Source organism: Sinocyclocheilus rhinocerous, unplaced genomic scaffold (genome assembly GCF_001515625.1).
Source record: "Sinocyclocheilus rhinocerous isolate Xijiao unplaced genomic scaffold, SAMN03320098_v1.1 scaffold2491, whole genome shotgun sequence".
NCBI lineage: Eukaryota > Metazoa > Chordata > Actinopteri > Cypriniformes > Cyprinidae > Sinocyclocheilus > Sinocyclocheilus rhinocerous.
Window position 1 is genome coordinate 226,020 of NW_015647049.1, and position 14,982 is coordinate 241,001.

At 38.6% G+C, this 14,982-nt stretch overlaps 1 protein-coding gene across 2 annotated transcripts in view; it reads left to right on the forward strand.

Moving 5' to 3' along the window:
* Positions 1–1,170: 1,170 nt before the first annotated feature.
* LOC107708610 (cell adhesion molecule 2-like) overlaps positions 1,171–14,982 on the forward strand; it is a 408,667-nt gene continuing 394,855 nt past the window's right edge. For both annotated transcript variants that reach the window (XM_016512883.1, XM_016512884.1), the window contains exon 1: positions 1,171–1,504. In XM_016512883.1, coding sequence (XP_016368369.1) covers positions 1,444–1,504 — 61 coding nt within the window. In that variant the 5' untranslated portion in view covers positions 1,171–1,443. The remainder of the gene's footprint in view (positions 1,505–14,982) is intronic.

Here is a 14,982-nt window from a genome sequence, read left to right on the forward strand (position 1 = left end):
AGCTCAATGGATGAGATAAAACTACTGCCAATGTGTGATATTAAATATTTTGCATACTTTTAAGATCTGACATTTAATTTCCACTCAAGGGAGCATGTCTTGACAAGACCTAAAAATTAGATACTGTATATGTAGCAGAGATCAGGGATAGTTGTAACATGGGATATATATTAGTAACTATAAGGTTCTGAGACAAAAGTGCAATTTACACAAATTTACAAATTTAGTTCAAAACCCTGTTGAATAATTTGCATGTTTTCATATATTAAAGCAACAATCAACATGCTACCGGAATTTGTAACTGAAACTGTTCTCTGTTTGTCCCAGTTGGTATTTGTTAATACCATTTTGGTCCCCCTAAAAATGGTTTGATATTATAATTTGGTGTTTCACAAATAGTATTCAATTGTTTTTATGTTTAGAATTTTGCTGTAAAGCTGATAATGTCAGGATCCATTGTGACAACTTACCCCTTATAATGTGATAACATTGTGAGTGAAAAGTGTAATTATGCAAATGTTTTCTCTAGCAGTGTTTTTCCCCTTCAAACATCTAATTCGAAACCCTGTTAAATTAGATTTGCATGTATTTATAAATTCAGGCAATTCACCTGTTTTTTTTTCAGGATGGGGCAAGTTGCACATGTTATGAATGATATAAACGTATATATATTTATTAATACGATTTTGGCCTAAAACAGTTTGATATTTTTGTACGAGACCTTAACAATTTTAAAACGTTAGGCACTCCTCTGCTGGGTTGATAATGTACAGAATGACGACGATTCAGTATTATCCGCCTAGTGGTTTGTATCAGTAGTGAACCTGTGAGCACAGTCAGGCCTATTTGATCCCAGTGAGGGGTGCGCTGTTAGATCCCACAGTAGCTGTACATTCAGAACTGCTGTATGTCTGTGTAATGAAATCCACATGAAAACGTGCATAAATCATCATTAGTCGACCCATATCAGGATCGTTTCATTACTCAATGCATTGCAGAGATACGGGGTGCAATCAGTGCACTCGTTGCACGTACTCGCATTATATTTCCTCGATCCTTTAATAATATGGATTGAGGAGTCGAGAACCAGTCTGAGCGGAGAATAATTCCAGGCGCGCGCTATTGGCTCCCCGTCCTCATCTGTCAGTCAGCGGAGGCGGGACTCTGCCTGCTCGCGCTCCCAGGAGGCGATAGATGCGTGAGCTGTACTTTTCTACTGTGTTGGAGCGCTTCGCAGTTTTCGAGCTGAGTCCGAGCGTCAAGTGAACGGCGTGCGGAAAGCGCAGTGGGACTTCAACCGTGGAGAAGTTATCGAAGGAGCCTGTAGTATTGATTGCAGCAGCCTGCACCTGGATAAGCCCCCATCATCAGCGCGCGGAGAAGAGAAAGAGCGAAGAAAGCGTGTTGACGGCAAGCGGACAGCTGTTATAGAAGGAAGGCAATATGATGGTGAAGCAGCACATGCTGTTTACCCTGTACAGCATCTGCGGGATCGTCCTTAAAGGTAAGAGCGCTTCAAACTTTAAGGCAGCCTATGCAGTGCTTTGCAATTTGGGGGCTCATCATCATTACGCACTATATAGAAAAGGCATTATGCTCTGGAATGATGATGATGATGATTTGCATTTCCATAATATCTCCAAAGGGCCTCGAGTGAGTACGGGGACAGTTTCCCTTTAGTCATCATTGCTCTGAAGAAATTTTGCACGTTTGCCCAGCACTGATACAGAATCTCATCACGGATAAGCCTGCACACACTGCTGAGCTAGAGCCCCGCTTTTATGGATTACCAGTCAAAATGTGTTATAGATAAATCCACCACCATAAGGGAATACCATTTAATTGATACAGGCTTTGCTTCACCTGATCGGAAACTTTATATAATAGCTAAACGCAGCGCTTTTATTACGTTTTAAAACCAAAGCCTATATGCGTATTTAGGCACATTTTATTTATTTATTGGAAATGCGATAAGTCTTTAAGCATAATGTTATAGCGTTAAATCATGTGGTGCTTTTTCATGTTATGTATTTAATATAGTTAGTGGTATATACGCTACTGTTTTATTCTGGCAGGGATGTGGCATTGTTAGTTATGGGGTAATATAGATTTGTATTTTACCCTTGTAACGTGGTCGTTTATAATCATGTATCTTTTGTTCTGGATAGAAAAGCCCTCGATTTCGTAGGTAGCGTGAAGCTAATAGTTTAAGTGCTTTTTTAGCACCCTTAATCAGGTTTGGATGTGTTTTTGGGACAGTATCACAGTCATTCAAGTATGGTATTTGCGGCAATCCGCATCTTGGGGTCGTAGTAGCATAAGCTTTTTCCTCTCAGCAAAAAAGACTTGCGGAGCTATAGGCTACCTGTCAGTTTACAGTTGTCAGTTTAATGCCTTATTCACCCAATTTTTCCAACAGTAAATTGAACATTACGCTATATCAGAAGTTCATAAAGAAATCTGCCAGCATTTCTGTGTTGTTTACCTTAAGTCTGGTAGTTTCGGCTGGTGCCCATCATTGACGTGCGACACTGTAAACAGGATCAGCAGGGCAAGGTCGCGCGTACTGTTCGTGTTAGTGACAGGAATACTCGATGAATACGTCAACTGAACGTGCCTTATTGCTTTTTCGCGCAATATGAAGGTAATGTTTGCTTGAGGTGAGGGTTTAGTGGTCAGTTTAAAGTTCAGCAGGGTAGGCTCAGTGTGTGACCACTTAAATGTAGGTAGACTATTTGTTTTGTGTCCCTTGAGAGAAAGGTTACGCCGTCCCGCCAATATCTCGTGAGTAGCAGCCACTGCCCGCCCATACAACACACCCACGGTTTCACCTATTAAGATAATTTATAAATTTTATGAGACTAACCTCAGATATGATGTTAAAGTTTCTTACGCTAACAAACATGTGTTCAAGGCAAAATTGACTCCAAACTTGGGCATCCCTTTTTACAAAGTGGTTATATGGTTTGACGTCGCTAATAGGCTTTGCTCATGAATATTAATAAGTTTGAAGTATAGTAAAATTTGCCTGATTTTAATTTACAAACAAAGGTATTTTTAATGTTTGAGTGAATAGTCTTTGTATTTGTCAAGTTTGTAGTAGCCTATAAGTTCACTTTTTGTGACTGATAACAACCACAGTGACCACTCTAAAAAATATAAATAAATATAAAAATCCAGACCACTATTTATTGCAACACACTAAAAGAATTAAGACCTGACTACTGGAGATGTTTCCTTTGTTACATAAGCTCATTAAGTACATTCAGTTAAGGGACATTCATGAAAATGTGATGCCTATGTATTTCAGATACTCCAAGCCGATCTGGCTTGGTCTGGATATCAGTGAAACACGACTCCTCTGACCAGAGGTGTTTACATCTCAAACAGTCTGGTTTGCAGATCTGGCAGTTTATGAATGTTCAGGATGAATGCAAGAGAGACAGAAGGCGAAGACAGTATTTGCATTCGCCTTTCTGTGTACGTGTGTGTGTGGCTTCCCTCCTCTGCCCCATCTTTTGACAAAATACCCTATGCTGTGTGTTGATAATCAGTCTGAGAGGTGGGCCATTAATAATCAGAGATAATTAAGCACATTCCTCAAGGCTTCACTTCTAATGAGTCGGCAGCGAGCGTGAGACTGAAGCTATGTATTGATTTCCCCCAGCCTTCTCTCTCTCTGCCCGTAATTCACAGAGCCCGAGTCTCTCAGCAGCACCCAGTCAAAAGCCCTACTGGCTGCAAGTGCCTCCTTCGGTTCTTTAACACCTCTCAGTCTGGCTGCACCTGCTTACCAGGTGTGAGCATGTTATTATGCTTAAAGAGTGGTAACCACGCTGATATTTGAATGATGGAGGTCAGGGGGTTCTGGTAGCCCTGTCTGCTCTGCAATTGGTGATCGATAGATCTGATCATTGTGATTTCAGTGGTACATTGATTGATTATCTCTAACATCTGAATTGTGTGATGTTACATACTCCGATTTACCCACAGACCAGTTTGACTGGCTTAATTTTAAACTTGAGGCGTTAATAATGTATGTAGAATGTTGATTTCAATAAAAGGATAGTTGATGTGATGTGTCCTGTTGAGTGACATGCTAAAAAGGGTTCCCATGCTAATTATATCCCATATCAGGGAACTGTGATTCAGACTTGGAAAAAACCATTGGAAATTAACTAGGCATAACCCTTAAATAATGAAAATTTCTATCTATCTATCTATCTATCTATCTATCATCTTTCTTTGTAATCTCTATAACTCATAAAATAATGAAAACGGAAAAACGACAAAAAGAAAAAAGAAAATCCTAAAAGTCCATAGAAGTTTCTAGTAATTTATATATATACTTGGCTTTAAAAGTATTGCATCGCCTTAAAATGTTGTGTGTGTAATCTTTATGCCATTTTACCTTTTATGTAGATTTTTTATGTAGAAGTTCTTATCCAGTATTCATGAATGACTTAAAAATAATGGAACCCTATAGCTATAATTAATCTAAAACTATGAAAATAATATGCTTTCCCTTGCATAAAATGTTACACTTGAAATCCAGAAAATTCATATTATTTTTTACATATTATTTGATTTGTCAACTACCCAAATTCTTAACTGCATTTTTAGTGCTCCAGTGACCATCTGCAGTGAGCATGCAATTCAAGCTTTTATGTACTGGTCATCGATTACTCTTAAATCAGTGCCAGCCTTCCTCGCTGAGGTTCAATGTTTGCATCACAAGTGCGGGCACATCCCTGGCACATCCGTCCAGAGGGATCACTGCAAGCTGCCAGCAGCTGGGGTTTGGGGGGAGCATGGCAGTTACGCAAAGCGTGTGGCAGACAGTGCAGCTCCTCCCTGTGTGTGAACTGTGGAGTACTATAGTCCATGTGAAGTGCTGTTGTGAGTAATAGCAAAGCTTGGCTCCCTCCTCAGAGACACCAGAACTGAGTGGGAGGACTATGTGGTCCTGTTTCATAGAGGATGTACGCCTTTATACTTGTTTCCCTTTTGCTGGTGTGTACACAAAATCTTTCTTACTTTTTCTGTCTTTCTTGGCTCTATGGTGCTTTGACAGTCTTGCGCTCTGAACCCTGCCAGAATCTTCTCATGCAAAGTGTACCCAAATTCAGAAAACCAACTCAGCCAGCTAGTAAAAAAATCCTCTGCATTGAATGTGTGTGGTCGGAATGAGAATTAAAACAGCTGATAAAAACATTACAATAATCTACTGGTAATCCACAAATCTACAGTCCATCACTTAACATCTTGAAAAGCTGCATGTTTGCAATAATCAAATTCATCAAGGTGTTTTAACATTAAATCGTTGCTTTTGGCCAAGTCCATAATCCATAATAACGCTTCCTCCATTGAAAAAGTCCATCCACTGTTGTCCTCTAGCATTAAAATTCACAGACATATTGTATTGTTTAGAACTGTATTAGTGTCACGATGCACACACACACACACACACGAGGAACGAGGAGACGCTGGAGAATACTTTACCAAGACTTTATTTACAGGAACCAAGACTGTTTACTTGTAAATGGTGCTTCATCTGTGCATATTTCTCTCCTGATTCAGGTGAGAAAACTTATTTTACCAGAGAAAGCAATAATTTGCCATTTGAAGTTTAAAACATCATAATGACACAACTGTTTCTTACAAACATGCATATTTTCTCTTCACAAATGCACTGGAGACATGTGGATTGCTTGTGGATTATTGTGATGGTTTTTATCATCTCACGGCACTCATTCACTGGAGAGGATCCATTGGTGAGCAAGTGATATAATGCTATATTTCTCCAAATCTGATGATGAAACAAACTCATCTACATCTTGGATGGCCTAACACTGAGTAGGCCTACATTTTAGCAAATTTAAAATTTTGGGCGAACTATTCCTTTAAGAGCAAAAAAACATTATTGAGACAAAATGCTCCTTTCATACCTCATTGTGTGGGCTACTGTGCATTGAGGCAAGTCTCTGGCCCCCTGCCTCTCAGTCAGCTTATCCCAACAGAGTAGCTCCAAGCTGGGCACTGGCCTTCCTGGAGCCGGCCCTTTTATGGAAGTAGCGTGGGAAAGCGCTCCTTCAGGAAAGGGCTGGCGTGTATGTGCAGCCATATTTGTGTTGAAAGGGGAGGCTAATGGCCTTTTTTTCATTCCTGGTCTGTTGTCTTTGTCAGTCGTGGAGCGTGAAAAGCATCTGTGCAGGTGAGCGGCAGCACAGGCAAATGTGCTCAGACAGGTGAGAAATGGAGTTGGGCATAAGCTGCCATTTCTGCTGACTAGAGTAAGCATTTGTTTGGCATTAATTTAGAAAGGGAACAACACAGATTGCACAAGCCTTTCTCTTTGGGCTGCAGTATGGAGCTCTTCCTATGGCCCGTCCTGTCATGTGTGTGTGTGGTATATTATTGCAGTTCAAGCCTCTTTCTGCTATTTCTTTAGAGTGTAAAGAGGCTGAGTGTGTCCCTCTTTCTCACTGTGTTGTGTATGTGGGTGTTTGTTTGGCTGGCTGATTGAGCCAGGATGGAGAACAGGATTAGAGGTGAATATCCTCCTCCTCTTTGTATTTGTCCTCTTGTTGGGTTGCTGGAAGCCTCCTAAACAGAGCACCCAAGATATTTGCTCTCCCCCTCTCTCTCTCTCTCTCTCTTTCCATTTTTCTGTTTCATGTCTCTGTCTTTCTCCTCCTTCATCCTGCTGTCTCATCTCTCTCTTTCTCTCTATCTTACTCTCTTTCTGCATACAAGTATCTGGGCCTTGGAGCATTTCCCCCCAGACTCAGAATGGAGCTGAGCCACCGAAGCCCTGCTGTAATCGTGAGGGATTTCCCATGATCAAAAGCCCTCTTTTGTTCTTCCAGGTGTTTGAAAAAGTTAAAACAAAAAGTGGGTGGAACTGTCAACTGTTCTGTGGTACAGCTAGTGCCTGGCATAACACTTCCTCTTCTCCCAAAAGGTGCTGGAAAGAAGATGCCCTTTCGCAGTGATATTTGAATGGCTTTCAAAACACAAACTCTTTGCTGAATCATGGCAGCAGTCTCCAAGGAGATATCTTGTAAAAATGGTCATGTAGCAGTTATGTGGGTGATTTAACAGTTGTCATTTTCTTGTTCACATGTTGTCTATACTACTTAGCTGACCTTTGAGATGGATTTCATCGGTAAATGACTGACAGGCTCTATAATGGCTTTTCTTAAGGTTCTTGTATCCGATTAGCCATTGTGTTGGATAATTTAAATGATTTGCTTAAGCTCACAGTATGTCTGGTAATCTTATTGAAGCTTATACAAAGAGACACACAGGAGGAAATTATTTATGGAATTAGCTCAAGATTAAGAGATGACTTGTGGTATAGTCAAACAAGTCAAGCAAATATGATGCTGAATATGTTGTATTGGTACAAATGTTTAGATGGCATTTTTGTTTATGAAAAGTTGCCATACTACAAGGGAGAATGCAACCAAAAATGACATTTCTGATAATATACGTACCTTCAAATCTTTTTTTTTTTTTTCATTCTGTGGAACACAAAAGAAGAGTATTATTATTATTATTATTATTATTATTATTATTATTATTTTAACAGAAAACAGTTAAAAATTAACTGGTTAACTTAAGTTACCTTAGCATATACTGTGAAATTCTTTAAATAGTTAAAAACTTTGCATTATATGTAATTTTACTGAAGAATACTGTAAAATGCAGGTAAAAACAGCTGTATGATTTATGGCAAAAAAACAAAAAAAATTATATATTTATATATATTTTTTTCTAGCAATAATTTTATCTCTTCTAATTTTACCTGTACATGTAATGTATTTTGTGTTACATAAAATGTGTTTTTTTGTAAAATGTAATTTAGTTAATGTTTATTATTATTATTTTAGAGTTGTATTTTACCCTTTTGGCATTTTGTCTTTGTGTGTACCATCTGTGCACCATCTATTAATGAGTATACTTACGATGAACTGATTCATCATGTAGCTTTCTCTTTTACCACCTATGCATATTATTTCTATTTTACCACCTATACATATTATTATGGTGGTTATCAGTACAGTACATTTAAGCACAGCTGTCTTTTTCTTTTTTACAGTAAATTTAACAAACTATTGTTATTTCTGTTTGCAAGTCAATGGGCTCCAAAGTTGTTCTGAACACTTTTGAGTTATCCAGAAGAAAGAATGTCATTTGTTTGACATGACAGAAATGTAAATGAGTAAATAATGACATAATTTTCATTTGAGTGTGAACTGTCCTTTTAAGTACAAACGAATGAGAAATGAGTAAAAGCATGAGAGTATGTGAGGTCATGCTACATTACAATCGCCATACAAAATGAAACCAAAGACCTGGAAAAGAACAGCCAGATGTCCTTGACTCGCATAGTTCACTCCTCTCTGTTGTTGTTATGCCCTCTGCTGATTTCATTAGGATTTTATGGAAAATTAGCTACCCTCTCTTCCAGATAATCTCAGATTTTGCCAGTGTACAACGTGATCTTTCACAAGAGATGACACCTGCTCCAGGCTTGCACTGCGATTGGGTAATCAATCAGTTTTATTGACAAAGGTAGATGAAAGAGTTAGTTCAGTAAAATTGAACAACTGAAAACGGTGAGCTAGAGGCACTGGGGGGAAAGAGGGTCAGTAAATCAAATACTTGAAAATAACCCCCTGTGGGCTGTCCTATGAGAGAGATTACCTTCAAAGATCTGTTTCCGTCCACTGTCACCTGTCACTCTCTCCGATAGATGTGACTTTGACTGCCGCATTAGTGGGTTTTCACAACTGCACTGTCTGGCTTTGAGGACTGAAGATGCTTGGCAACAAACATCGGCTTAGTGGGAGAGGACATGATTTTCAGAGCAGGATTGTAGAGGTCATTAATCGACACAATGTTTCAACCAAATTTGTGTGCGCATCGCTGGTTAATGTCACTTGAACCTTTAAACTGTCAGTTGTTTTACCTCAGTGAGATTTTAACAGCCTCCAAGTGTGCATTTTGACCATTTTCTTGGCATATATTTGCTTAAAAATCATCATGTGACACCGGTTCGGCTATAATCTTTGCAGCATACTGTAGGTCTACCTTCACTTTTTCTCTGTTTCTCTCGGTGCCCCTCACTCCACCTCCCTTTCGTCTCTTGTCATCTGCTGTTGGGGTTGTGCGATGCCATCTGCCTCTTGTGAGAGCGAATTTAACACCTGCAAATACAGTAAACAATCAATGAATCAGAAGCTCAGGACAATATGCACCTGCCAAAGTGTGCACACACACTCAAGCACGCGCACACACACACACGCTCCTCCTCATTTTCGCAGTCACTAACAGACCATCAGCCCTTCAGCAGCCAACTGAATCTCAGCGCTCTCCCATATGACTACATTTGTTTGATTTTGCAGTAAGGATGTTGCTGTAAACACGTCTGTTTTCTAAATGTCAGTATTGCATTTAATTGACCATAAATTAAGCATTTTGCAGTTGGATTAGCTACTTTACGTCCAAATATTTCAGTTGAATAATTTCGTTTAATTAACCTGTACAACAAACAGGTTGTTAGTTCAGCCATTTCAATGCAGGTGCTATGCTTGGTATTACAGGAACGTTATGTGAAGTATTATAGGAAATGCAAAACAAAGAAAGAACAACATATTGAGCCATTAGTTAGAAAGAATGTAGAGCTTGTTAGTTAACATGCAAAGTAGATTTTTACATTTCTGAAGAAAACTTGAGCGGTGCTTGCCTGTGTGAAAATCCCCTGCCACTATGTTAGGTATTGTGGGTGGTTGCCAGCACATTTCTATGCAGTTGTTAAGGTGTTTTGACTGTTGCTAGGGTATCAAAAGAACTATGATATTTTGGTGCCTACAAGGTATGGCTTGGGTGTTTTGTTAAGTTCCATTTTTGCCTATTTTAGCCTATTTCTTTCTATCAGTTCCTCCAGTTTTTCATAATCCCGTGATAGCTGAATCAACAAAATAATGCCTTTTTTGCAGTTGTGCATAATTCCTCATTTAACTGCAAAATTATCACAAAAACGCAGGACGTGCTTGATGTTAAAGAGTTTACCTTTATCTCTACATCTACATAATGATGAAAAAAGAATGCTCATTGGGTGTGTCTTTGATTTGTTTTTATTTGATTAATGAAGGTGCTGTAATTTGAATCATTCTGTCATAATAGAAAGTCAAATAATTTAATGAATATAACACATTTACCATTAATACAGGCACTGCATCCACTGCATCTGCCATGCTTAAATTCTGTTTCTCACTTGCAATTGCAACTTGTGGTGATGTTCATGTGCGTTTAACTCAAAATTTCTGTAAGATTTTGTATCTGAATACTAAACCTATCTGAAAAACTTAAAGCACTCATTTCATTTGTATCTTTGACCTATTTGTTTGTAATTTGCCACTTCATTACCTCCACACAATCAGTCATTATGATTGCAAAAATCACAAAAAAGTACATTTTGTAATCTTGGTGGGACTGTTTTCTTATTTCATGTTTAAAATTTTTGAAAAACAAGCAAATCTCTTTCAGCAAATCTCTTTCAGCAAATGCAAACATACTGCAACTGTTGATACAGCATGGGTTTATTTTCATATCAGCTGGCCTTGTCCACCTGCTCAGATAAGGTCAGCAATCCTCTGTAGTACATTAGACATACAGATTTTGTTTCTCGGCATGTGTAGGAGGGAGGTTACCATGTTTCACCTTCCACAGTGTTACAGATACAACTCGCAGATAAACAGGGAGTTAAGCGTCCTTGTTCTTTGCACCATCTAAACTTACCTACTGTATCTCTGTGCTCTTTCAGAGGCGTTTCAATTTGGCTTTTGGTCATGACTTTCAGTTGCCGTTCCTCCATTTTATTTCACTATGAATTCAAATTGTGCACTTTTAAAATAGATGAATATGCATAATTAACTTTTCTGATAGTTCATGAATTTCACATGAATCTCCACAATCTCATAGTGCCTCCTATGTCTGTTCTGATTCATAAGATTAGCCTCCTAGCTTTACTGGAAACATATATCCAGATATAATGACATCCTCACCAGTGCTTTTCACCCCACTGTGGAGAAGACTTGTGTCTCTTTGAAAGCTTTTTTTATTTCAATCATGCAAATGCAAGCTTATTACTCTGATTCTGTCTCTCGTCAAATTTTCATTTAAGGTTACAGATGGGGTATTTGTTGAACTGCATGGAATGTAAGAGGACAGAAGTAGTCCATATCCTCAAATCCACATGAAGAGGATTTTTTAAGTGTTCAACTTTGAGATCTTCTAGCTGTTTTTTTTTTCTTGCTCACTGTTACACTCTTGGTTGAGCTAATTGAGTCACTTAAAACTGAGCTTGCCAGATTAGAGAACTGACTGCAGAATGATAACAAATAATCCAGCATAAACTGTGTCCCAAGTTTACAATATTTTGTATGTTTGCTGCAGTGTAATCTAATTAGAGTGCTTTATGTGTTATTACTTATTAATGTGCTTTTCAAAGTTGCTGGAAAGATTTACAGACTACAATAGAGACTGAGTTCTTGAGATTTCTGAATAAATTTAATAAATCTGCCATAAATAAATACACCTGGTTCTGTTTCTTCTTAACAATTATAGATCCATTAACAATTGCATTAGCAATGAAGAGATATTTGAAGAGAAAAAATAAATTAAATTGCCAAAGGATGAGATAAACCATAAATCTGTTTAAATAAATGTTTTTGATTCACTAAAAAGAATCAGCTCATCCATTGGGAAATCTTAGGACTAAACTGGTTTTGGTGTATGCTGTATATATAGAGAGAGTGTAGTATGTAGCAAATTAGCCTAGAAGGGAAATATGTATCAATTAATCATGATAATTGAAAAGTATTTGGAGTTACTGATTTGGGGAATTCAACAGAATCAGTCTTTGGTATTCAGCCAACACAAAGTGTACTTTTAGAGGGAACGTTTATGTTCTTTTTTTTCATCAAGCAGGGTGTTTTGCATATAAAGTTTGATTGGGTGATAAAGGAAAGACAAAAATTAAAAATGTTTGTAATACTAGATGTAACCAAGTAATTTAAATAATTTAAAACAACAGTTGGGAAATTACAACTCATACCAAACTACATGGGATCTTGATTAACTACATTAAGCAATTCTAAAACATGAATTCAAAAGAGTTTTTATTAATACATAGGCAAAACACTAGATGGGGAAATTTGGATACATGTTTATACATTACAGAATTTATAGGATTAAAAGGGTTTATTTGTCTATTTCAAAGTAAATTAAGTGAGATGAACTCTCTCTAAATTAATTTGGGTTGTAAAACAGTCTTATCTGGCTGATGTGCCTTTGCTGCTGTGGCCAGGTATCTGCATCTTAGTGTAAGTTTCAGGTAGGGGGCTATTCTTCTGGCACCTATACAGTTTGCTTGTTGAGTGAGGGGTATTATGGATTATTTATTAAATATAACAAATAATTGTGTGTCTGATTTTTTTTTTTTTATGGAACCAGGTCTGAATAAGAACAGGTTCTCAGTTCCCTTATTTGTATTGTCTGACAAACTTGCTATATGTGTGAATGGAGTTCCTCTTTTTTCTATTCTTACAGAGTGCTAGCTTTGTCGTTCAAGCATCGGTGAACAAAATCAGTCTTAGCGTTATTATTATCAGGCCATTGATTTTAAAGACCCTCTTTTCCTTACACTTGGTAGGCTAAACAGAACAACTGTATAGCTTCAGCTAACAGATCTCGGCATGACACATCACTGTGCTTGCAGATCAGGACCTGTTTGCAAATAAATGTATATTGCATTGAAAGTTGTTTAGGTTTAGCTGCATCAGCAGCTGTGGTTTCAAACCCAATTGCAGCAATGTTCTAAGTATGAAAACACAACTCTAGGTGTTAACCTGACCATGACCATAAATCCAGTGCAAGATAGACAATCCTGCTTAATGTTTTTGTCATGTGCTACTAAAAATAGAGCCATGTGGCCAGACGCTTGCACCCAAACCAGACCACACTCTACTATCACTGTCTGACTGTCTGCACACGCTAAGCTTAGCTAATCCAGGGGTCTGCAATGACCTTTCACCATCTGTTATGGTGCTCTGCTACCCCAGTTCAAGAATTGAGTGCCTTTTTTGTCTTTTCCATCTGCTGGTAAACAAAGTGGTCATTGCATGTTCTTTCAGCATGAGCAACCTGGTAAAAACAGAATGTTTTTAAGAGGATAATATCCTTAAACGTAATTCAGGTCTTGTGAGCATATGCTTGACTAAAGCGCCGTTCCTCTGCGGGATGCTGGGGCATCTCTACAATTGCCTGTTTTTAGAGGGCACAGTAGTTCTTAACACATCCGCCATTCTTAATGCCTTCTCCCTCTAATGAGTAAAGATAAGACAAGATGATGGATCCTGGGAGGATTGGAGCCGGCTGATCTGAGATGGCAGCGCACTTCATTATGGCCCCATGCCCCAGCCCGGCTCCTCCGTGCCAGCTCATGCTCAGCCTGCCATCTCCTGCAGATGCTTTGAACTCAAATGCCAGACAAGTAAGCAATCAAGAGTTTCAGCTCTCATCGCTTTCAGAAATGTGAGAGGCCTGCCAGTCGGGTCTCAGCTCGAGAATGAGGCGCAGGGCCTGGTCTTTGTGTTAATCCTTCACATAATGAAGGATTTAACACAAAACATTGGGATTTATGCATGAATGATGTCTGGAAATGTACGTTTGCATTTGCAAATGTTGGGTTGACATTTAGTTCAGTGGGTCTGGCTTATGTATTAAAAGTCTGGGTTTGTAACCCAAAAGTTGTAGGTTTAAACGGCGAGCTTGCTCCTGGAGGGCCACTATCCTGAAAAGTTGAGCTGAATTGCCAGAATTGCCCCCTACACCCTAATTCCCTACATTACTCTGCTAATTAAGTCCACTAAATGAGTGAACAAGTGAGTAAATTTATACACTGAGTGCACTGGAAGTGATACAAATGGCATCTTCTGGCGAGATACGTAAATATGTAAGGGTATAGGTGGCGACTTCAGTTGACAGTTGCCCATCTCTGATGTAGAATAATGTAATTTTCTGTTCCTATATATATATATATATATATATATCGTAAAACACTGGTCAAATATGTATTCTAGAGTCTTAGAATTTTTCAAGGATATATAGCTTGTCAGGATTAGATTGAAATTCTATTACAAAATATGGAAGTAAACAAGTGTTCCGCTGGCGGAACAGTGACATTTAGCAGCCAGGATATAATTTTATGCACACTCATAAATTAATAAATTACTGTTCCTACATCATTTATATTGTAAAAGATAGATTTATATTGTGGAAAGACAGAGGTGGGGAGAAAGATGGACAGAGAGAGAGAAGTGTGAAAATCAAAGAGGAGTGTGTAATGACCTATAAATCTTCCAAGGATTCTGAAAGTCACTCAGGTCTGACAGGAATCGAAGCAGTTCTGGTGGAATGCTGTACTGTTTTGTGCCCTTTTTTCTGCTTTAGACCCAAGTTCTAGGTTTATACCCAACAGGCTCCTGTGGCAAACACACACAAAAAAAACATAATGTAACTTTGCATTTCAAAATGAAGTATGCTTTAAACTGGACAAGGAACATTGTCAAAATATACCTGTGGAAAAACTCAAGAGTCAGGGCTGCTACCTTGGGCTACATGATGTTCAGCACATAAAAGAGGCTGAACATATAGCTGACAGCAACCTGTAATGAGGCGACAGGGACGAGAGACGTGCGGATCCATTTGCAAAGCTTTTATTCAAAGGCGTGGTCAGAAACAGGCGAGGGTCAGACAACAGGTATATTGAGGGCAAGACACAAGAATAGTCCAGTAAACGGGCGTGGTCGATCTCTGGCGAACAATGTCCAAACAGGGTAATCCAAAGAGTTAATCCAAACACAGGCGATGGTCCAGGCGAGGGGTAATCAGTATCCGAACAGGGCGAGA